Genomic DNA, 24,706 nt, shown 5'->3' on the forward strand with positions numbered 1-24,706 from the left:
CACATCACCGTCAGTGTAAGCTCTTAATTAAATCAAAAAATTCAGAAAGTGATTTGGCTAAGAAATATGTGGTATGAAGCCGGTATTTGCAACAAACTCATGCAGCCGCTAGGTATGTCTCCAGTATTTGTAGCACATTCTCTCTTGACACCATGTCAAAGGTTCTGCAATATATCCACTGGGTTACAGGCGCTGGAGGATGATGGTTGACTGAGAAGGGTCACATACAGTAGATGGTGTTTTATGTGACGAATCCTTAAAAAAATACAACGTTAGACTGTGTTCGTAATAAATGTACAATATACACCAGCTTTTCAGAGCTAGAGTGTTAAGCTTTCTGGTAGAAAGACTGTGTGCAATTTAGAATCAAATTTTTGGATTCAACCACATAACGGCGGTGGATCCTACGCAGATGTCTTTCAATGATTACATCCACTGGTTCATCATATTTGTGGCACTCTCATGTCCCGAAACGAGTTACCCCTTTCGACCCTGTCTGCTTCAGGACCGTCCTTTTTACCAATCGGTGGAAATGGGATCAAGTTGTCGTAGCCCCACCAGCTGTGTATAGTGTGTAAGGCCACCGCCCAGCGAAGCTTTCTCCTGCAACACAAGATAGCAGAAAAGAGAGTACCTACAGTTACAGGAACTGGGCAAAGTATGAGGTTTTTCCTACTGCATTACGATGTGTCCCGAAACTAAATACGGATACTGCAATCCAAAGGAGATCTGCGTACCTCAGGCTGCATTCATGTCTGTTGACCCATACATCCTCCCTATCATCCTGCGTTTCAACCATCCAAAAGAGAAAACAACTGAAAACTATAAAACTCTGCTAACATCATCCAACAGAGAAATCGACAAGGTTTTTACCGTGTCCCTGCCTTCCTATATACATATATCTAAAACAAATACTGTCAGTGTGCTGGTGCTGAGCATATGTGGCGACCGTATTAAATATACAGGCGAAATGATAATTAAATCGACACCCTAGCTGCAAACAGGCGTTGATATACATCATTGGGGACATTTTGAAAATTTGTGACCGGATCGGGACTCGAACCCGGGACCTCTTGCTTTCATGGCAGACGCTCTATCCATTGAGGCATCGAGGGCACAGAGAAAAAGTGCTCCTGCAGGGACTTATCCCTTGCACGCTGCCCATGAGACCCACATTCCCAACATGTACAAACCAATAAATTCGTAGTGCGCCTAAAAGATGTTTGCCCATCACACTCATTACTCGTGGCAGATTACTCTACCAAGTCCCGTACGAGTTGGGGCATAGCATGTGCGTTCGCACAAGAAGGTCAATGGCCGGGTATCCATATTTTAACTATATATGAAGGTAGTATTTGTTCCCAAAAGAACAGATACCATTGATCTGGTATTTCAGAACAGATACCATTGATCTGGTATTTCGGGAACCGATACCACCTTCATATATAGTTAAAATATGGCTACCCAGCCATTGACCTTGTGCGAATGCACACGCTATGCCCCAACTCGTACGGGACTTTGTAGATTAATCTGCCACGAGTAATGAGTGTGATGAGCAAACATATGTTAGGCACACTACGAATGAAGAGGTGTGGACATGTTAGGAATGTGGGTCTCACGGGGAGCGTGCAAGGGATACGTCCCTGCAGGCGCACTATCCTCTGTGCCCTCGGTGCCTCAGATAGAGCGTCTGCCATGTAAGCAGGAGATCCCGGGTTCGAGTCCCGGTCGGGGCACACATTTTCAACATGTCGCCAATGATGTATATCAATGCCTGTTTGCAGCTAGGGTGTTGATTTAATTATCATTTCATTCTAGAGAAGCTGCACGGTCATCAATGGTATCAGTTCTTTCGGGAACAGATACTACCTTCATATATAGTTAAAATGTACAGGTATTGGATTTACTGGAGAAGGTGACCAGTGATGCATGTCACCTACACAAACCAGTGTAAAGTTTCATTGCCTGTGCTGTAGGAGGACCATATCCCACAGACTATCAGTCGCAAGAGAGGGTTTGTTGTTTGATACATTGTTTTTTCTGCTTTAAAACATCCAAGAAGTGCATGACTACAGCTTTATATGCCACCATATACTTTTTTTTTCAGCATGACTTCGAGGTCTGTGTCAGTTTATAAACTGCCATTAACATATTTTGATGCAATGGCTATCACAGAAAACTGGACATCAAACAGTGTAAACTATGCTGCTGCTCCTAAAACACAAAGGATGATGATCGAAATAAAAGACAATCACAACATATTGAAACTGGAAGGCTTTTGTGATATTTTGGCACATTTCCAAAGTGCTGTCCGAAGGTGATTCATGACCTCTACATTTAAACTCAGTGACAGCGTAGCAGATGGTTCGGTGTTCTGTTTCGACTGATTCCTCATTTTGCGGTTATGTACGTGATTACTGTTTTGGTGATAGCCATCCCCAGAAGGTGTTGCCCCTCCAACAAGAGTCTTTCTCCATCTCAAACAAGTGATGTCAGTCAATCATTATGACAGAGGAAATGGTAAAGACTCTGTCAATGTACTGTAATAAGTGTCAAAGTCTATAGTGCGATCAATTTTAGCAATTTTACCAGTTTCTCCTCTGTAATTTCAATGCCAACCAATGACACGGCAGCATGCTTCCCAGTTTCTGTATCATTCCTAAACCCTCCTTCACCACTGTGCGAGTACCATTGTGAATGTAGATGGATGACTGTGCAGTACATCCATTCATTGTTTATTCTTGAACATATATATGGTTACGATTGTCCGTCTTGCCCTAAGTGGATGGGAGTCACAGAGTATTCAAAGATATCCTCGCTTTGTCTTTGACCAACTGTCCCTGCAACACTGTCACCGATTTAATCTGTAAACGCTGTTCTGCACCAATCTTACTCACGGCATCCATCCAAGTGCACAAACTCTCTCCAGTTCCACGCATGTTGAGGAAGTTAGCACTCCTTATTGGTGTATAGTAGATACGAAAGTCTTGTGATAATATAAAGGAAGGTTGAAGAGAAGAAAAAGTGTTGTTGTATGCATTATGGAGCTCCCGATGGAAGGGGTTTGAAGCATTTTATGTAAATGAACTGCGTTATCAGTTCTGAAGTATTGTGCTAGTGTCTGGGGTCAGTACCAAGAAGGAATTGGTAAGAGAGAATTGATCATAGAACATTAGCACATGCACTCTGATCTTGGGCATAAACGTCCAATATCTGCCATACAGCCGCTCTGCAAGTTTTCTAGTCCACTCGCTATGATGACAAAGATAAGACTACTTGTTTAAAATAGAGTCTTTGTGTGACATGCGTAATATAGCTTTCTAGAAGTGTATAGCGCCCACTGTTCATATCCGGTCACAGCACAGAAGTTATACTATGCTTGCATCAGTCCTAAATAACATGATCATTAGCAACTGAGAATGCCTCTTACAAGGAAACAGACTGAAGTGTAGAAGGGGTGTTTGACACGTGAAATAACATTTCATGCTGCCACTGAGTCCATAAACAGAACATCTGTCAAGCAGATGTATACATGGGGATTGCAGTACTTCACAAACACCTCTCACTAACTTTGAAACGCCATAGTTATGAAATTAAAGACTCGATTTTATTCCCCAAGATGCAGCAGGGGACTGGAGTACGTTGCATAAATCTTCGTTCGTCCAGAGGAGGGTGCTGAAATAGGATGGTCATGTTTCATCATCACACATGAGTAGTAGGAAGTCCTCTGATGACTATGGTATGGAGAGGTTTGCTGTTAATGATGGCATGTAGATAGTCCTTTAAGTCACACACAGAAGACACATCAAACACAGGTAACTCCACAACTGATAAACCCTGACAGAACAACCGAAAAAAATGGTTAAATGACCTGCAGTAACATCTCTCTAGAAGGCATCATCAGTCTACAATTAAATCATATCTCATTACAACTCCATTTCAACCAATCACTCCATTCACTTTCTGTCATTCTTTAAGACAGATACAAGTCAATTTAGAGGCAGATGGTTCTCTTTCTTCCAGGAATGCATCAAAGATAGCAGTCAACTCGCATGTATCACTATTACTTCAATAGACATAAAGTAGAATGTTGCCATACAATAACTGTTTGTTAGCTGACACCGCAAGATTCTGTCTGGCGTAGAGTACAGAGAAGATCGTTGTAAATACTCTTTGTTAGGGTTTAAAATATCAGATCAGTCCTGCACAAGGTCAAGCACGCGATCCAGTCTGTAGTTGTATATTGCATTCCCACAGCTGGTAATACAATGTTCTTTAGCCAAGGACACTTTGTAAAAGTCTATAAAGTGACTGACTTTGGGATCACACCTTGGCTTGTGATCTGACATGTACAAAAATTTGTTTTTAACTTTAAATGCGAACATTTTACGTTAGGCTTTACTGTGACTGTTATTGACATTAAATGAAACAACAAGTTTACTGGGATGAGGAATTCTTAACAAGCACGGGCATAACAAGAAGAACTGCACCACATGTGATGTGTTACAACAGTGAAAGAAACCTGTGACCACTGGAGACAGTGCCACAAGTTCCTCCAAAAAATCATAACACAACAATCACACAAATGTCATACTAACAAATGGAAATCCACCTGATGATGGAGGTTTAAACCTTTGAAACGCGTCGTGGAGATAAATAAACAATGAAACTTGTTGTTTCATTTAATATAAATTTGTTATTCTACAATTTGTGGTCAAGCACGTTAAACATTGTGTTCCAGCCGTCTTGTCACTGTCGCCATAAAAATGACTGTTTCCATAGTTACTGGTGCTTCCATGTCAACTTTTTCTCATATTTTTCTTCTCGCTCCTACATATTCGTTCCCACGTACAATAACTGTCATGCACCAAGCAGAAGACATACCAGTGCTACCGCTTTTCTGTGTATTTTTCCATCAGTTTATACGTCGCTTCTGTCAGTTTTCGTAATTTTATGTCACTTCTGCCGACGCTATCGTCACATCACTTCTCGCCAAGTAATCTAAAATTGTTTGTAAATGTAGTAGTCCAGTCGTCAACATCCAGCATAAATGCACAATTTTTTTGAGTCGGACGGTATAGTTATGCACTGTACTTGAACGCATCCAAGCACATTTTCTACAGTTTTAGTGCATTTGTTCTGTTTTCTGTCTGTTTATGTGTCATGGAGGAGCACAACATGTCTTCACGTAATGTGATAGATATTGCCAAGTGACAGGAAGTTTAATTTTGTTAGGAGAGGATTAGTGTGAGCTATAGCTAGTGAAGTGCGGCCCGGCAGCCGACACATGTAGCTAGCCAGCGAGTGATGTGATGCTATGTGTCCTTAGCTAAAGAGCGCTGTATTACCAGCTGTGGGACTGCAATATATAATGATACACTGGATCGCGTATTTGACCCTGTGCAGGACTGATCAGATGTTTTTGCAATGTACTTCTCTGTACCCTACGCCAAACAGAACCTTGCGGTGTCAGCCAATAAACAATTATTGTATTGCAACATTCTACTGTATGTCTATTGAAGTTATAGTGATACATGCGAGTTGACTGCTGTCTTTGATGCATTCGTGGAAGAAAGAGAACCATCTGCCTCCAAACTGACTTGTTTTACCCTTGAAGGATGACAGAAAGTGAATGGAGTGATGGGCTGAAATGAAGTTGTAACGAGTTATGATTTAATTGTAGATTGATGATGCCTTCTCGAGAGATGTTGCTGCAGGTCATTTAACCATTTTTTCCCGGTTGTTCTGTCGGGTGTCAGTTGTGTGGCATAACCTATGTTCAGTAGGTGTTCTGTTTGTGACTTAGAAGACTATCTACATGTGATCAAAACCCCTCCATACCATAGTCATCAGAGGACTTCCTACTCATGTGTGATGATGATGAAACATGTCCATCCAGTTTCAGCACCCTCCTCTAGACGAACAAAGACTTAGGGGCATAAAATCGAGTCTCAAGTTTCATAACTGCGGTGATAAGTTAGTGAGAGGTGTTTGTGAGGTACTGCAATCCCCATGTATACATCAGCTTGACAGATGTCAGATGTCCTGTTTATAGAGTTGGTGGCAACATGAAATGTAATTTATATGTCAAACACCCCGGCTACACGTTGGGCTGTTTCCTTGTAAGAGGCATTCTTCATTACTAATTATCATGGGACTGATGCAAGCATAGTATAATTTCTGAACTGTGACTTGGCGCTATAAACCTCTGGAGAGGTATATTGTGAATGTCTCATAAAGACTATGTTTTAAGGACGCAGCTTTACCTTCTTAGAGTTTGTCACTGTAGTGAGTGAAATAGAAAACTTGCTGGGTGGATGTGTGTCAGATGTTGGACATTTATGTCTGGCATTAGAGTGCATGTGTTTATGTTCCATGATAATCTCTCTCTTACCAATACCTTCTTGGTATCTGTAACTTCACAAGATGTCAAATGCTGGACAGCTGCAGATTAAATCTGTGGTGTCACCGCCAGACACCACACTTGCTAGGTGGTAGCCTTTAAATCGGCCGCGGTCCGTTAGTATACGTCAGACCCGCGCGTCGCCACTGTCAGTGATCGCAGACCGAGCGCCGCCACACGGCAGGTCTAGTCTAGAGAGACTCCCTAGCACTCGCTCCAGTTGTACAGCCGACTTTGCTAGCGATGGTTCACTGACTACATACGCTCTCATTTGCAGAGACGCCAGCCTTCAGCTACGTCGCTTGTTACGACCTAGCAAGGCGCCATATTCAGTTACTATGTCTTCTGAAAAGATAATGTTGTGACTCATGTACCGTCAAGAGCGACGTTCATCATTAGAAGATTAAAGTTAAGTATCAAACTAATTACGTCCGCTTTCTGAATTTTAGTTCCTTGTCATGTTCCAGGCCTCACGTCAGTATAGTTCTTCCCTCCTCACGCCAGCCTGCGTGAACTAAAACGCGTGCATTTCGGCCTCCTCTAGTAACACGGTGTTGGCTCTTCTGCCAACCCAACAAAATCAGTGACAGTGTTGCAGGGAGGGTTGGTCAAAGACAATGCGACGAGATCTTTGAATCTCTAACTTTATCCTAAGAATACCAGAGTACTCTGTGACTCCCATCCACACAGGGCAAGATGGACAATCATAACTGTAAATTACAGAAAATAATTGCAGTGCTAGAAATATGTATATTGCTGTCCAATTTACTTCCATATATATACTTGTGTGCATATTTATATATACACACAAAGTAGTGAAGGGAGGTTTAGCAATAGTACAGAAACTGGTAAGCATGCTGCTGTGTCATTGGTTGGCGTTGGAAGTATGGGAGAGAAACTGGTAAAACTGCTAAAATTGATCGCACTATCGACTTTGATGCTTATTACAGTACAGTGATGGTGTCTTTACCACCTCATCTGTCCACTGGTATACTGTTGATTACCATATAATAACTGGCTGACAACTCTTGTTTGAGATGGAGAAAGACTCTAGTTGGAGTGGCAACACCTTCTGTGGATGGCTAGCACCAAAATAGAGACTGCATACATGACCACAATATGAGGAATCAGTTGAAACAGAATACTGAGCCATCTGCTACCCTGTCACTGTGAAAGATGAGTTTAAATGTAAAGGTCATCGGTAACCTTAGGACAGCTGTTATGAAATGCGACAAAATATGATAAAAGTTTTTCAGTGTCCATATGTTGTGACTTTTATTTCAGTCATCATCCTATATGTTGTGGGAGCAGCAGCATAATTTACACTGTTTGATGTCCAGTTTTCTGTGAGAGCCATTGGATCAAAGTGTGGTAATGTCAATTTAGAACCTGCCACAGACCTCGAAGATGTGGTGAAAAAAGAAATGGTGGTGTACAAAGCTGTAGTCATGCCCTGGTTGGATGTTTTACAGCAGAAAAAACAATGTATCAAACAACAAACCCTCTCTTGCGACTGATACTCTTTGGGATATATATATATATATATATATATATATATATATATATATATATATATATATATATATATATATATATATATATATATATATCGAGTTCTCTGTTGGTTGATGTTAGCAGAGGTTTTATAGTTTGTAGTTGTTTTCTCTTTTGGATGGTAGAAACGAAGGATGATAGAGAAGATGTATGGTTCGATAGACATGACTGCAGACTGAGGTAAGCAGATCTCCTTCGGACTGCAATACCTGTATTTAGTTTCGAGCCATATCGTAATGCAGTAGGAAAAACCTCATGCTTTTCACAGTTCCTGTAACTGTATGTACTCTCTTCTCTGCTACCTTGTGTTGCAGGAGAAAGCTTCGTTTGGCGCTGGCCTTACACACTGTACACAGCTGGTGGAGCTACGACAACATGCTCACATTTCCACTGAATGTTCAAAAATGATAGCCCTGTTGCATGAACTCAGCTCACCCTGTTTTTCGAAGGGTCGCAGAAGGTTTTAGATATAGCGCCCTCCAGCTTCTGCTCAGTTCCGCCTTAAACTGGAACGATCACTTGCACAAAGCTGCGCCGGCCAGTGTGGCCGTGCGGTTCTAAGCGCGTCAGTTTGGAACCGCATGACCGCTACGGTCGCAGATTCGAATCCTGCCTCGGGCATGGATGTGTGTGATGTCCTTAGGTTAGTTAGGTTTAAGTAGTTCTAAGTTCTAGGGGACTGATGACCTCAGTAGTTAAGTCCCATAGTGCTCAGAGCCATTTGAACCATTTTTTGCACAAAGCTGCAGAGAGTGAGGAACATTTACAGTATGCATAGGGGTTGTCTAAAAACCCCATTTAAGCTTTGCTGTGGCAGATAGAATCGAAAAGGATGACTCGTTTCGAGATATATGAGTGTCACGAATACGTTTAACCAGTGGCTGTTATCATTAAAAGACGTCTCCATAGGATCCAACGCAGGTATGTGGTTGAATGGAAAGATTTGATTCCAAATCACAGATAGCATTTCTACCGGAAAGTGTAACACTACAGATCTGAAAACCCAGTGTATATTGTACATTTCTTATGAACTCAATCTAGTGTTGTATGTTTTAAGTGATCCGTCACATAGGACACCGTCTACTGTACGTCGCGCCCGGGTTCCCGGGTTCGATTCCCGGCGGGTTCAGGGATTTTCTCTGCCTCGTGATGACTGGGTGTTGTGTGATGTCCTTAGGTTAGTTAGGTTTAAGTAGTTCTAAGTTCTAGGGGACTGATGACCATAGATGTTAAGTCCCATAGTGCTCAGAGCCATTTCTACTGTATGTGATCATTCTCCATCAACCATCATCCTCCATCGCCTATAACCCAGTAGATATTCGCAAAACCTCTGTTGTGGCATTGCGATAGAATGTGTTACAAATACTGGAGAAGTATCTAGCAGCGGCATGAGGGAGTTACAAATACCGGTTTCTTATCACATTCCTCAGCAGAATCACTTCCTAAATTTGGTGGTTTTATTATGAGCTTACACAGCCAGAGACGTCCTTTCACACTTTTGGACTGTTAGTGCACACCGCACAAACACGGTCTATATTCAATGCCGCAGTATTTGTGTGGAAGACCACTTCATTGGGAAGGAATACCATACCTCGATTCATAGAGCTTGTACGGTTTTTAACATGGATATCTTTAGTGATACTTGTGTGTGCTGGTAGAACCAAGACTGATTTTTATACATGGTGACAGTAACATGGGAGTTGCTATCGTGTTTCTTTAATAGCTGGTCGCTTATAAGTCGATTATGTCCCTCTTCCTAAGACACAGTGGTACCACTCGCAAGGAAAACAAATGAGACATGCTCATCCATCACGGAATTTTGCTCAGTATTGTTTGATGTCAGCGGTATTCATTTATTGTTGACGTATTATACTTAGTAGGGAATGTGCGATAAATTCGCCATGATCAGCAGACTTATAAAGTGTATTTACTGTGACCAATGTTCTGACATGTGTAAAGAAACTATGTCCTGAAGTAAGGGGAGGTATGGATTTGACGTAGATGTCGTCGAATTGAGGCTGTAATCGTAATATTTAATTGCAAGTATGGTGATAAAATATATGTGGCTTGTCTCCTAGGACGATTCAGCACTTACTGGCGGTGGCGTTTGGCCAGAACGACTGACATTTCCGTCTTACGACGGGAGCTGGGGAAACTAGACAGGCCAACTGGGCTTCAGGAATGCAGCTGACCTAACTGTGTCACCCTCTAGGCGGCTGAATAGCGAACCAATACTCATTATGTGTTGGGAAGCCTTCGTGATCGCATGTGTTCTCCGTGGAAATTTGAGATCAATATGAACGTGTATTTGCGCTGGAAACGTATTCCCCTTCACCTAGATTGACTTGTTGACTGCTTCTACATATTTCCCATCTTTATTTGGTTGAGAGAACATCGATTGTTGTGTGTGTTGTGTCATCTAGATGGTGAAAGAGACGTTTGCTGGGTCTCTAGACATGAGAAACACTTTAGTTGACATCGTAAAGTAGAAGGATGATATGGAATCTGTTGTATCATTTACATCAGTATTCGTTAAAAAATACGAGTGGAACTACCAGGTCCCTCTTTTTTCCGAGTTTTTATCTAAAGATATTCGCAGACGAGATAAGTTTCCAGTTTTCTAGTGGTTTGCTGCACTTTCTACCTCGCTGCACCTCGCTAATGTTTTGGGTTTCTGGAGATACAATTTCCACTCTTTATCTTCGGAGTTATACAGTGCTAGTGATCGGTTGCATATTGCTAAGGGCTTGATATCGAGATCTACCACGTATGTGGTATGATATTCTGGCAAACCATGTGGAAATACATAATTTCTTTTAATCCTAGAGTGTGGAGATCGCTGTAGAAAGCATGGCAGCAAGCAAGCAAGCAAGCAGGTCAAGGTCAGAAACATTAGCGCCTTGGTGCCAAGGGGAACCAGTCTAGACTTTGTACAGCAGTTTATAGAATGGCCGCAGTCCCCTGAGGGCTGGTCTGATCACGTGTCATAGCAGTGTGTATGAGGTCAATTGACTCATGACCATTAGCCACGGTGGATGACTGACTGCCCTTGCGGGAAATATCTAGTGCTGCGAGGACTATATAAGGTGCTTGTGATTATGTGTTTTTTTTTTGGGGGGGGGGGGAATTTGTCTGTTTTCGCGGTATATGTGCAAGGGTCTAGTGGTTGATAGTTGTATGCAGGATGCAGATATGATTTTTTGGTATGGTGCAGCATACCGAATTGGGTTTACTACAGTGATATGATTTGCAATGATATAGCCTGGTTCGAGATCGGTTTACGACGAAAAAATTCTAGCTTTCCCTGACAGCAGCGGAGCAAGAAATTTAGGAAGTGTCTTTGGCGATAGTTTCCGGATTTCCTGACCTGTAGACCACTTTTGCACTGTTTAACTGTTAGTGCAATATGACTGCTGTATGTTTTTTTTCAGTTTGTACAAAATAGTTTTCTCTCTGAAAGTCTCGTAATTGGTCTTTCTGCAGAAAATGACAGACTGCGCTCCCACACCGGCAGCAGCAGCAGTGGGTTTCGCGCCGAAAAATTATAGCTTTCCTCGACAATAGCACAGCAGTGTAATTGAGGAAGTACCTTTTGCGGTAGTTTCCATATTTTATGATCTGTAGACCACTTTTGCTCAGTTTAACTGCCAGTGAAATACGACTTCTGTATACATTTTCTTAGATCTGTACAAAATAGTTTTGCCACAAAAGTCTCGTAATTTGACTGTCTACAGAAAATGGCGAACAGTGCTACCACAATAGCAGCAGCAGCAGTTTGGTGGATAAATTAAGTAATAATCAATAAGAATGTTCCATTCACAAGATCTTCCATGACATCATAGTGTCACAAGACATCCTTTGTGCAGAGCATAGGAGCCTCTACAGACTGGTTTGATCAAGATGGGGCAAGGTATCTACGGAAAGTTCTGTGACGTCTGAGAGTCACATGATGGCTTATTTGTTCGAATGTTCTGAGACAAATCCAAGTTGACCATCCTCCTCTAGTTTGGTCGAGCGGGATGCTGTCCCTCACCCACCATTGTGACTTTAGAGCATCTCCAGACCAGCAGCTGTAGGACATCGAAAATTCACCGAAAATTCCAGCAATTTTTCTCGTCTGTTGGACAGTGCTTCGAATTCTCTTTGTGTAATTGTTCTGATTTTCCTGTCTGTGCTTCGAGAAGTAAAGGAAATAACGTCCCTGACTCCAGCAGCAGCAAATATAAACTAAGTGCTCTCACTGTTTCAGAAAAGTGATGAACACCACAGCAGCTGTAGGATTCATAAATTTTTTGTCTGTGGCAGTGCTGTGAGACAAGCAACTAAAACTCGAAAAGTTGTGAGCATCCTAATTAGAGTTACAGAGATATTTATTTCGACTTCCAAATAACACCGATTTGCAGCTGATAACGGTTTCGGGACCTGTTTCAACAAAAACGTGTGATGTGTCTCAGGGGGATTTCACATGAGTGCAGCGGTGTTTTTAGAGTTCATGTTGAGTGTGGCAGTATACATTGCAAAATTAATGCAAAATACTGTGCAGCGATCTGTTTTTATAGTGTATATAAACACATATTTAGTTGGATTTAGTAGCTCATGATGCAGCTCGTGCTCAAAGTCAAGGGCATTTCTCACAAAAGCTCGCAAAGTCTATCAGGGGTGATTTCACAAGTGTGCTGCGACCTTTTTAGAATCAGTATTCTAGGTCGTCAGCATACACCGCAAAACAGAGGTGAATGATTGTGCAGCGATTTTTTTGAAAGTGCGTTTAGAGACATATTCAATAGGATTTAGTAACTCCTGAAGCAGCTCGTGCTCAAAGACAAGGGTATTTCCCACAAAAGCATGAGAAGTGTCTCAGGGGTGGTTTCACACGTGGGCTCCGATCTTTTACTTTTAGACTCCGTGTTCAAGTGTGGTAGTGATGGTATTTCTCCGAATAACAATCACAAATAGTTTATAATTATTTTTATGCGTCATCTGCAAGGCTCTCTCTCTCTCTCTCTCGTTCTCTCTCTCTCTTTATGAAGTGGTGCATTTAGTTTCTGTGTCATCTTCAGGTTATGTATTTGACAATATTCCACTCATTGACTAAACACCAGATTTCATATCTCCCGAAGCAGTGCGTGTTCAATGACAAAGGGTGTCTGTCTGCTGGGGATGGGATGGAGGAAGGCTGCAGGTATTTCCTGCGTAACTTGCGCTGCCACCCCTGTGGCTACGGTGTGGCAGTGCTGTGTACCTGGTGAATGACCTCTCTTCCAGTGGACGTGGATACTCTGGGGAGAACGTCTTGCCTCTTGCACTTTGGAAAACTAGCTCGATTCTTATAGAATGATGTGCAGTTACATCACACTCATTTATCAGTATGTGTTGTGAAGTGTAACTTAGCCCCATTCTGCTGCATCTTTATTATTTGATGAAGTGTATTTGTCTTATTCACACATTCACCAAAAGTCATTGCTTTCAAATTTTGTTTGGGTAGCTATCGATACAGTCTGCAGCTGTATGGTTACAGTTAACATACCAGTTAACGTGCTTTTTCTTTAGCACAGACATCTCATTCATTGACCACTAGTAGACAAAGTAAACAATTACGTGCATCCTGCCAGTCCAGCAGCTAAACACAGACTGAGTCCTTTTCCCGCTATTTTTCCCCAGACCGCCATCTGGGATTACATCAAGAGAGGGGAGAGAGGGAGGGCCGACAGTGCCCTGTGGTGGTGATGTTGTGAACTTAGTCAGTTGGACTCTGGACTTCAAGGTGAACACACTGGATGGTGCTACTGCCCATAACAAATAAAATTATTTAAATAAACAGTGCATACAAAATAGAGATTTATGTCCACCCTATCTGGCAGCCCAGGAGAGACTGAGCCCTTTTCCCTACAATGTCCAGATGACGGAAGAGCGGGGAGGTGAGTGGGGCTTGTTTGAATGAACAATGCATAAAAAAGAAAGATTTTGTCCACCCCATCCAGAAGCCCAGCACAGACTAAGTCCTTTACCACCAGTTTCGAGATGGTTAGGGGAGGGAAGGGAGAGGGTGGGGGTGGAGTATCGTTAGTGGAGATAGCCCAACTGATCTATTCTTCCGGAAAAATTTGAACCTCCCACCATGAAGTCACTGTGATGTTGCCATATCTATGGCCGCCATCTTGGATCTTACATCTTGAATAAATTTGGCGACAATGCCGAGTGGGCCATGCTGCCTTTGTCCCACTACTTTCAGGTGTTACTGCAGGTCCCTTTGAAGCCCGCGTGAATGTCCTTTGTAGCATAATACTGCCATTACCGCTCTTCTGCCAGCCTGCACGAGTGATGCGATGTATGTTTCGGAACGCCATTCACCTGCATGATACGTATCCAGAAATGACTACTGAGGTGGTGTAATAAGAAACAAGATTCATCAGGCCAGTTAACAAATTTCCATTGACCCATGGTTCAGCCTCGATGATCCCATACCCACTGCTGTCATAATTGATGTTGTTGAGTCAACATGTGAATGCGTATTGGTCATCTGTGTTTAACAATTTTTTGGAGCGGTATGCTCCAAAACACTTGTGCTTACACCAGCATACGATCTTTCACAGATCGTCAGCTGTCCTGAAAAGGTGCAAGTTTCTGACCTCTATGTTGTGTGATGAGACGTGGACGTCCAACACTTTGTCACCTACTCGCTGTTTCACTGTCCTTCAATCCCTTTCCATAGATACGACAATAGCACGCGAACAGCTGATAAGCAACATCGTTTCTGAAATTCTTGTTCTCAGCAGCTGGCCATTAACAATCTGCCCTTCTCAAGTGCTGGCCTTAACAATCTGTCCTTTGCAAAGTGACTGTTTTCGAGAAACTGATGAAAACAGCGGGGAACGGAACAAATGCAGGTGATAGTAAATGAAATGTTCCTTTGAAGGTTTTTGTTCATTATCACCAATACTGTCACCCGTCAATGGATGTACCTTTCCTCCTGATTCACCCTGTATATTTCCCTTAGCGCTTCAAGTGCCGACAGTGCCACAGGGTGGCGTTCAGTGCCCGTGGTGTGTAGTGGTCATGTTTTACTTCATTAGAGTATTTTCTTACCTTCTTTAACATTCCTTTTAAGACCCATAGCCAAGTATGCTATGAGAGCCTAGTGGTCACTTACGTCCTCCTCTGCATAAGTTGAGTCTAATAGTTCGGTTCTTTTAGTTGGGAGGAGGTCTAAGACATTGCCTTCGTCAGTTGCTTCACTAACTCTCTGCTCCAAGTACGTTTAAAAACAATGCATCCAGAACGACAGGGCGTGATTGTCTGTCCCTGACACCAGTTTTAATTGCATGGCTCTCCCAGTCTATAGCTGGCAAATTTAAGTCCCCCTCTATTAGAAAAGTATGATCAGGAAACTTACCCACGATATTCGCCAAATTGTGTCTAAATGAACAAACATTGCATCTCCTGACTCAGTTGGTCAATAAAATCGTCTGATTACCATGTTGGACGCACCTTTGATATTTAACATCACCTAGATTATATCACATTCGGAATCAGTAATAAGCTCTTTAGATATTATATCTTATGTTATTACAATAAATACACCGCCATTATTGACGTGTAACCGATCCTTGAGATATACGAAGTGTTTATGAATTAGTTGTACAAAAATAACCTTTCATTGTGAGAAAGGTAAATGACTTACAGAAACGTTTGATACAGCACTGAATGCAATATATTTTCAAGTTTTTTCTTACAAACGTTCAAAGTGATTACCTTTTTGTAACACTTCAAATGTCCTATTTGTAATCAGTCTCCTACCGAATTCTATGAAGTAAGTCTTTATGTATAGTGGCAGCTGCTTGTGTTATCCATTGTCGCATCTCGTCGATGTTTCCAGGAAGCTGCGGAACGAACACTATGTCTTTAATGTAACCCCATACACAGAAGACCGCTAGGGTTAAATCAGGAGAACGTGATGGTCAGGATATTGTTGTATCACGCCCAGTCCAAGTCGGCACATTCCTACGGAGATACGCGACGACGACGGTAATATGGTGTCGCACCGTCTTGCTGGAAAATAAATGCTGTACCCGTTTTCTGTTGTAACTGAGGCATTAGATAATATTCAATGATATCCAGGTACGATATGCCAGTCACAGCTGACTCGGCAAAAGAGAAAGGACCGTAAATCTTGTTACATCTTACAGCGCAAAAACCATTTACGTCAGGCGAGTTCCGTTGGCTACATGATGTGGTTCTGCTCACTTCATATCCGAACATTATGCCGGTTCACTTTATCGCAGGTGTGGAAGGTGGCTTCGTCACTGAACACAATTTAATTAAGAAACTAATCTACAGTCTTCATTTTGTTAAACATTTCTACACAAAACTCAGTTCGTTTTCCTATATCATTTTCTGTTAAAGCTTGCAACAGTTCCAACATGCAGAGTTTGAATGACAGGCTTTTCCGTGACACTTTCCAAATTGTAACAGTAGTCATATCCAGCTCTAAACTGTCAACGGACTGCAAATGTTAGTAGACTGCTGAACTTGTTCAACTGCTGAGCCAGAGACTGCTCGCCGACCGTGACCCGGTGTCCTCTGTTATAATCCGTCAGTTTAGATGAAATGATTATACCAGTTAAAAACAATTTGTCTCTGACGTGATGGTTTAGTCCTTAATTGTACCTGAGCTGCAGTAGCAGATTTGGATTCATGAAAGCATAAATAACACCGTGCATGCTGTACACCATCAATGAGTCCATGATGACTGTTGGAATGACTCATTCGCGCATCCAACGTAACGGGAACGTCGGGAACTATCAGTGGGGAATAAAACTTGAAGATATACTGCATTCTGTGCTGTATCAAACATTTCCGTAAGTTATGTACCCTTTTCACATGTAAAGGTTACTTTTGTATAACTAATTTATAAACACCCTGTATATTCCAGTATGATATTAGGATCTACTGCTATTCATTTCCGGTTTCAGCCAGAAGTCTGTTCCCAAAATTATGTGGGAATTATCAACTGTCACAAGCGATACTAGTTCCGCGACCGTACCATGGATACCCCTGCAGTTTACTAATATAAAATTAAAGTTTTCCCTTTTTGATTTAATATGATGAAGTTGTCCTCTGAGAGTCATGTAGCTGATGTATATTCGAATGTCGCAGGCTATTAATCATTGGCCATAAGGAAGTGTTCCTCAAACCTAATACAGGAAAAGCATTCGACTCGATCACTCACCCAACTGTGTTTGAGGCTGTGAAGAATAAGGCGTAAATCAGTGTTGTACTAAAATCTCGTATGACACATACGAAACCTCCACAGCATTTGCGAGTTTTGTTGAAGGGTTTAATATAAGGTTATTCTATGTCTCCAGAACTATTTTTAATAGTCGTAGAAAGATCTAGGTCTAAATTAATTTGCAAAAATAGTGGGAATTCAAGTTCCAAGAAAGAGATTAAATAAGCTGAGATTTGCTGATAATATTGTTCTGTTTTGCAAATAGTATACAAGAAGTTCAAATATTAGTCAGCAAACTTCCGTTACTCTGATTTGAAGTCGCTCTAAAATGACAAAACCAACATCTTGAGGAATGAATGGATACTGGACATCACTGAGGCGACAAAAGTCATGGGATAGAGATATGCACATATTCAATTGATAAGAGTACCGCGTACACAAGGTGTAAAAAGGCATTGCTCTTGCGGAGTTGTCATTAGTACTCAAGTGATTCATTAGGTGAGTCACGCGAAGAGATTTCCTACGTGATTATGGTCGCACTACGGGATTTAACAGACTTCGAACGCGGAATGGTAGTTGGAGCTAGACGCAGGGGACGTTCCATGTCGGAAATCGTTAGGGAATTCAATATTCCGAAAGCCACAGTGTCAAGAGCGTGCCGAGAATACCAAACTTCAGGCATTGCCTTTCACCACGGACAACGCAGTCGCCGACGGCCTTCACTTAACGATCAACAGCAGTGGTGTGTACGTAGAGTTCTCAATGCTAACAGACAAGCAACACAGTGTGAAAGAACTGCAGAAATCAATGTGGGACGTACGACGAATGTATCCGTTAGAACAGTGAGGTGAAATTTGGCGTTAATGGGCTACGGAAGCCGACGGCCGCTGCGAGTGCCTTCGCTAGGAGCACGAAATCGCCTTCAGCATCTCTCTTGGACTTGTGACCATGTCGGTTGGACGCTGGACGACTGGAAAACCGTGACTTGTTCAGATGAGTCCTGATTTCACTTGGTACGAGCTGATGGTAGGGTTCGAGTGTCGCGCAGACACCATGAAGCCATGGACCTAAGATGTCAACAAGGCACTGTGCAAGCTCTTGGTGACTCCATAATGGCGTGGTCCGTGTTTACATGGAAGGGACTGGATCTTCTGGTCCTACTGAACCGACCATTGATGACTGGAAATGGTTATGTTCGGATACTTGGAGACTATCTGCCGCCTTGATAGGCTTCATGTTTCCAAACAACAATGTCATGTCAGTGGTCACAATTTTTCGTGATTGGTTTGCAGAAAATTCTGTACAAAAATGGTTCAAATGGCTCTGAGCACTATGGGACTTAACATCTGTGGTCATCAGTCCCCTAGAACTTAGAATTAATTAAACCTAACTAACCTAAGGACATCACACACATCCATGCCCGAGGCAGGATTCGAACCTGCGAATTCTGTACAATTCGAGCGAATGAGTTGGCCACCCAGATTGCCCGACACGAATCCCATGGAACATTTATAGGATATAATATCGTGCATAATATCCTACACCGGCAACACGTTCGCAGTTATGGATGGCTATATAGGCAGCATGGCTCAGGGTACTTCCAACGACTTCTTGAGTCCATGCCACGTCGAGTTGCTGCTCTACGGCGAGCAAAAGGTGGTCCGACACATATTGGGAGGTACCCCATGACTTTTGTCACCGCACTGTAGATGATGGAAGTAGACAACTGCAAAGTGTTACACAACATGTCTTTCTGGCTCAACTTGCTGATATGAAAGGGGACTCGGAACTAGAAATATGTCGATGTATTAAATTTGGTTGGCAAGCTTAAGGGAGACATTCTTCAGTTTTCAAGTCCGAGATGTCAGCTGCGCTGAAGACAACAGTTTTTGACTGATGTAGACTACCACTAATGACTTAGGTCTGTGAGGCATGGAAATTAAATGTGTTCGTTGTTGGAAAACGTAGAGTATCTCGAAGAGGAATGGAAAGATCAATGTAAGGCTACACATAGAAAGACAGAAAGCAGGCAGTAACTATCAGACATACAACAAAGGTTAGTGACATAATGGAAAGAATACATACTTTGAAATGGTAGTGGACTAGTCATGTCGCTCGTAGGAAGTATGGCAGATGGTCATAATAGATACCAAATTGGAGTTCAGTGAACTAAAAAAGATCGAGAGAAAACCAGCGTACAGATGGGAGAGAGGAAACAGAGCTGGACTCAATTGGCATCGCTCAAGACTGGCAGGAGTGCAATTGTCGACAGCATGTGCTCTCGGTCTCATTTGGGAACAAAGTCGTTGCATTTACTCACGGTCCTGTTAAAAAAGGTAATACCCACTAAAATCTATGCTACCAAACCTGCATTCAGCTCTGATCGGTTATGTCTGGGGTTTGCTTTTCCAGCAGCAACCGCTTTAGTGAATAAGAGTAGGTGTCGTGTGTCGTTTCTCTGTATACAGCGGAAGAGCGGCACAACGACGTCAGAGTGAGCTGTTCTTGCAAAGACGGCTGCCTCACCCCAGTACCTGTTTCTGTACACAGGCTCCTACGAGAAACTGGATCCTTCCACGTTAGACTGATTGCGTATTACAGTCACTTTCATTGCTATGAAGGTATTTTCACAGAAACAAAGCTGATTGGGGTAACAAACCGAACAAATCATAATTACATTTAGTACTACATCCGCCTTCAGCAGCAGTAAGTGTATTCATTGAAAAAATCAGCAACCACTTGCAAAAGAAGAAGCTTTATTCTTTACCAATTTCAGGTACCTAGTGCCGTTCTTCAGAGTACTATACAGAAAAATATATCACAAATAACTACAAACTAAATAAGAATATTAAAGTTTAAAAATTTAAAGATAAAGAGATGATACATACTCGCATACTCGCATTATTAGCGAGTGTCAAAAATAAGCAGATATATACAGCATATTTGTATTATCTATATTCGTCTTGGATCGGGTTGTTAATCAGACAGCAGTGAGACTGGGATACTGCACATTTTAAATAAGAGTACTTACTTGCACAAGTGCTAAATTCCCCAAGATTATTGACCACTTTTCTCTGCGCTCTTTCATATGTCCCAGATTTGCCTCAGTTGATAGGCGGGACGCTAGTGTCATTTCCAGATTTCCCTTGAGTCCAAGCAGTGCAGGTACCAGTACAACTATTTCAGAATGTTTGAAGGCTTTCCATTCCTATAAGTGAAGATATAGATAAAATTCAGTGTCTCCATTTGAACATTCTACATTTGTTTGAAAATTTACACATATTATTAAGATATACTATTTATTTATTACTATGTATATGCACATTGATTCTACTCTGTGTCATTATTTCAACAGTTATTAGATTTCAAAATATAATGTTTTGCTCGCTATTTTCGATTCTATTTTGGTTTTCTTTCTTAGTGTATACCAGAAGATATGACTTAACATGTCCAACCGCAAATTGTATTACTGTACGCTAAGAAGTCTAGTAATGCGTGAAAATATATTGCATTAAACGATCATGTAATGATAGTATTTAAGGAGTCCACAACAACATTTGGGCGAGCACTTCTTTATAAGAAGCTCACTGAACGACTTGATGGAGTAACTCGCGTATAGATCTGGTTTAGTTACTGTATAGGATTTGAAAATAATTCGGGTCGGACTGATAAATTTCTGGCTGCTTTTGTATTCAACATTTTAGTTGATACAGTAACCGACTAGGACCAGTTATAGTTGGACAGTAAATACGGACTTGATAGGCATTTTCAACGTGTTTTGGAGGCAATTTTAAAGCCTTATTACTTGAAATTTAAACACTATGAAGTAAGTTATGTAGAATACCGGAACGTCCGATATTTTGCGAACTTATAGATGCTGCCTCCAAGCTCGGGCAATGCGGCCTCACGCCATATTTGTTTACATTATTCTTTATGTATTGTTCATGTGTCAGTTTTCACAAACAAACTACTTCACGGTATAATCGTATAAGTTTTTCATTGTGGTAATTTTTACTAGACCTATACCAACTGAAACTTGCTGTAATCGGAAAACCACACATTCATCATCAGTGAATTTCGAATATCACCTACATTTTTCTTGTTTCCATGTTAAATTTTACTTATTTTGTCAGGACTGAGTGGAGTTTAACACTGTCACCTAGATAGATTCCAACGAAGTGCAAATGCGACACAATCCTGAGGCAGTGTTTTATTAAAAGAGGAACTGAGGACAATTCAGGTCAAAAGCTTATGCAAAAGTCCATTCTCCGGATAAATATAAATGTCTAACTTCTCCGCTAACCTTCTGCAAAACTCCACTATCCCTAATTTCACCAGTTACCGACGAATCTTAAAAAATTACTTCATTCCATTGCAAAAGTCGGCAGTTACTCGTATATCACAGTTGATAAAAGAGTTCCGCTAGTGTACCACATGGAAAAAATACATTTCTCTTTATGTGCTGTCATTTGCCAAAACTTAGTTTCGATATCTCGGAATTTTTTCAGTTCTCTCGAGATCGAAGATGGATAGAGACCCCCTCCCAAGTCTACACAAAAATTCAATGTATTAACTTAATTTCATACGCAGAAATATATGGTCTAATTTGCGCCAATCGCAAATTCGTTGTTACTCTTATTTTTTATTGCAAGCTTTTCGAATTGTACGCCGAGTGTTACTTATATGCGAAATATAACACCAACTATGAGCAATAGCGAAATGATAGGCTCTTCATCATAAAGCTGACATATGAAGCTACAACCGACGTAAAAATCTATTTTTTATCGAATAATTTTATTAAAATTGTTTGAGAAAGGTTGTTGGGCAGCAAACGTGACTGCACCGTTTCACCGGACTATCCTATCAGCCACGGGCTCGCCAGAAACTGACGGACTCGGCTGAAATCTGCTATGTATGTATCTGCCCGATCGGCGGTTCCCCAACTGCGAGTAACGGTCTGAAGGTCGTGTCTCGACTAACGCACGGGAGGTGACTACCCTTAAAAACCCGCCTGAAATATTTGTGGCCGTGGAGGAAAACCATTCGTGTATTGTCAGCTCGGCCGCGCCCTTTCAAAGAAACCATCTGCATCTACATACCTCCACAAGCCACCATATGGTGCGTGGCGGAGAATTAGTCATTTACTTTCCTGTTCCAGTCGCAAGTAGGGCGAGGAAAAACTGCCGTCTATATGTCTCGATACGAGCCCTAGTGCTTCTAATCTTATCTTCGTGTTCTTACTCGAAATGTACATTGGTGGCAGTAGAATAGTTCTGCAGTCAGCCTCAAATGCCGGTTTTCAATAGTGCTCCTCGAAAAGAAAGTCGCCTTCCCTCCAGTGTTTCCCATTTGTGTTCCCGAAGCCTCTCTGTAACACTAGGGTGTTCTTCAAACTTACTGGCAACGAATATAGCAGCCCGCCCCTGAATTACTTCGAAGTCTTCCTTTAATCTGAAGTGGCGCGGATCCCAAACACTCGAACAGTGCTCAACAATGGGTAGCACTAAAGCCCTACATGCAGTCTCCTCTACAGATGAACCACGCTTTCCTAAAATTCTCCCAGTTGCCCATTCACCTTCCCTATTACAATCCCTACATGCTCATCCCATTTCATATCGCTTTGCAGCATTACGCTTAGCTCACTACTAATGCCGTATTCGAGCATTATGGGTGTGTTTTTCCTACTCATCTGCATTAACTTAAATTTGTCTACGTTTAAAGATACCTGCCATTCATCACACCAACTAGAATTTTTATCTAATTCATCTCGTATCCTCCTACAGTCACTCAACGACGACAGCTTCCCATGCACCACAGCATCATCAGCATACAGCCGCAGACAGCTGCTTACCCTGTCCACCATATCATTTATGTATACAGAAAACAACAGTGATTCTATAACACTTCCATGGGGCACTCCTGACGATACCCTTGTCTCTGACAAACACTGTGCGTAGAGGACAACATACCGGGCTCTGTTCCTTAAGAAGTCTTAGAACCACTCACAAATATGGGAACCTATTACGAAAGCGTGTACCTTCGTTAACAGTCGGCAGTGCGGCTTCGTGTCAGATGTTTTACAGAAATATAGGAATATGGAATCCGCCTGTTACCTTTTATCCATAGATGGCAGTATATCATGTGACGAAATGGCAAGCTGTTTCGAACGAGCTGATTCGTGAACAGAAGCTTTTCCCTCTGGAGGAAATTTATTATATTCGAAATGAGAACTGGAACGATTTAGGGAAATCACGGGAAACCTGAATGTGGTTGGCCGGACGCTGATCTGAACCGTTGTCCTCTCGAATGCCTGTTTGTCACCTTTCTCATTGAGAGGAAAAAAAATTGAATAGTTCTTAAAACTTTCCAATCTGTTTTGGCCACTTTTATGTCGCAATCACCACATACAGCACTCATTCTTCTATGTTGTACTACGTTTTTAACCATTAATTGCATTTCTCAAAAAAATATTTGCAGCATAGTGACCTATATAGGCTCACAATGATTCGATTTTGATGGGGCTCTTTTAGGCTGCACAGTTCTCCATGAACTCTAAATAGTGCGAAATTACTACTATGTATAGAAATGATTTATGTACTGGCGCACTTACATCCCCCCACATTTTATGCACTGCGTATTTTGGACCTTGTGTATTGTCTAAAGTAGCTGTCTCTCCAAGCATGCTGACATAAATAACTTTAACACAGTTTCAGAAAAGGAAACGCGAGACGCACGGGCACTAAAAAATATGTTGAGAGAACACGTCGAGTACCACAGCCACACGACGTGTTTTGGAAGTTCACAAGCATTCACTCCGTCTCTCATTAGCTGCAATCAAATAATGTGACTGGTGTGACACTGTAGCAGTTCAAATGGAAATTCTTCCTCTTCTTATGATATAGATCAATACAAGAATCACTGATATGTAGCTTCTTAAAACTGTGGATTGCTCTTCGATATGAGATAGTTATGTCTGGAAGTATGATTATATGTCAACAACTTCTGTATCTCTTGAGTAGCACCAAAATAGCAATACTTAGCTTGCCAGCATCAGTGAACTCCGTGTCCATTTGGGTCGTAACATTTATGACTTTCCGATCAGAGATTCGTCTCACATTTCATGCAATATCATTATAATATGGGACGATACAGGCGAAATGCCCCTACTGCAAATTCAATAGTGCTTCAGGAGGCTTTTTTTTATTTGTTATTTTCAGGACAGCTGTTTTCCTCCCAGTATTCGTGCCTGCCCATGTATAAACACAATAAAATTATTTCCAGTGGGAACTTTGTTTACGTGATCTACTAACAAAAGATTTGTAACAACTATTTTAGTTAACTGGAGAGTTTTAGTGGAGATACATGAATTATAACTTTGAGATACAGACAATTTTTCATTCATTACTGACTGAAGACAACCAGCACAAGTTTTCCGTATCTTCTATCTTAATGATGTTTTATCTGACGAACTTTTCAGAGCAAATGTTTCTGTTTTTTCAGCTTAGTTACCAGGAAGCCCC

General features: G+C 41.6%; 1 protein-coding gene across 1 annotated transcript in view; it reads right to left on the minus strand.

The window, feature by feature from the left end:
• Positions 1-24,706, minus strand: part of LOC126470938 (solute carrier family 41 member 1-like) — a 345,317-nt gene that overhangs the window by 135,263 nt on the left and 185,348 nt on the right. The window contains exon 4 of the mRNA XM_050098989.1: positions 20,218-20,394. Coding sequence (XP_049954946.1) covers positions 20,218-20,394 — 177 coding nt within the window. The remainder of the gene's footprint in view (positions 1-20,217; positions 20,395-24,706) is intronic.

The sequence above is a fragment of the Schistocerca serialis genome, chromosome 3 (genome assembly GCF_023864345.2).
Source record: "Schistocerca serialis cubense isolate TAMUIC-IGC-003099 chromosome 3, iqSchSeri2.2, whole genome shotgun sequence".
Lineage (NCBI taxonomy): Eukaryota > Metazoa > Arthropoda > Insecta > Orthoptera > Acrididae > Schistocerca > Schistocerca serialis.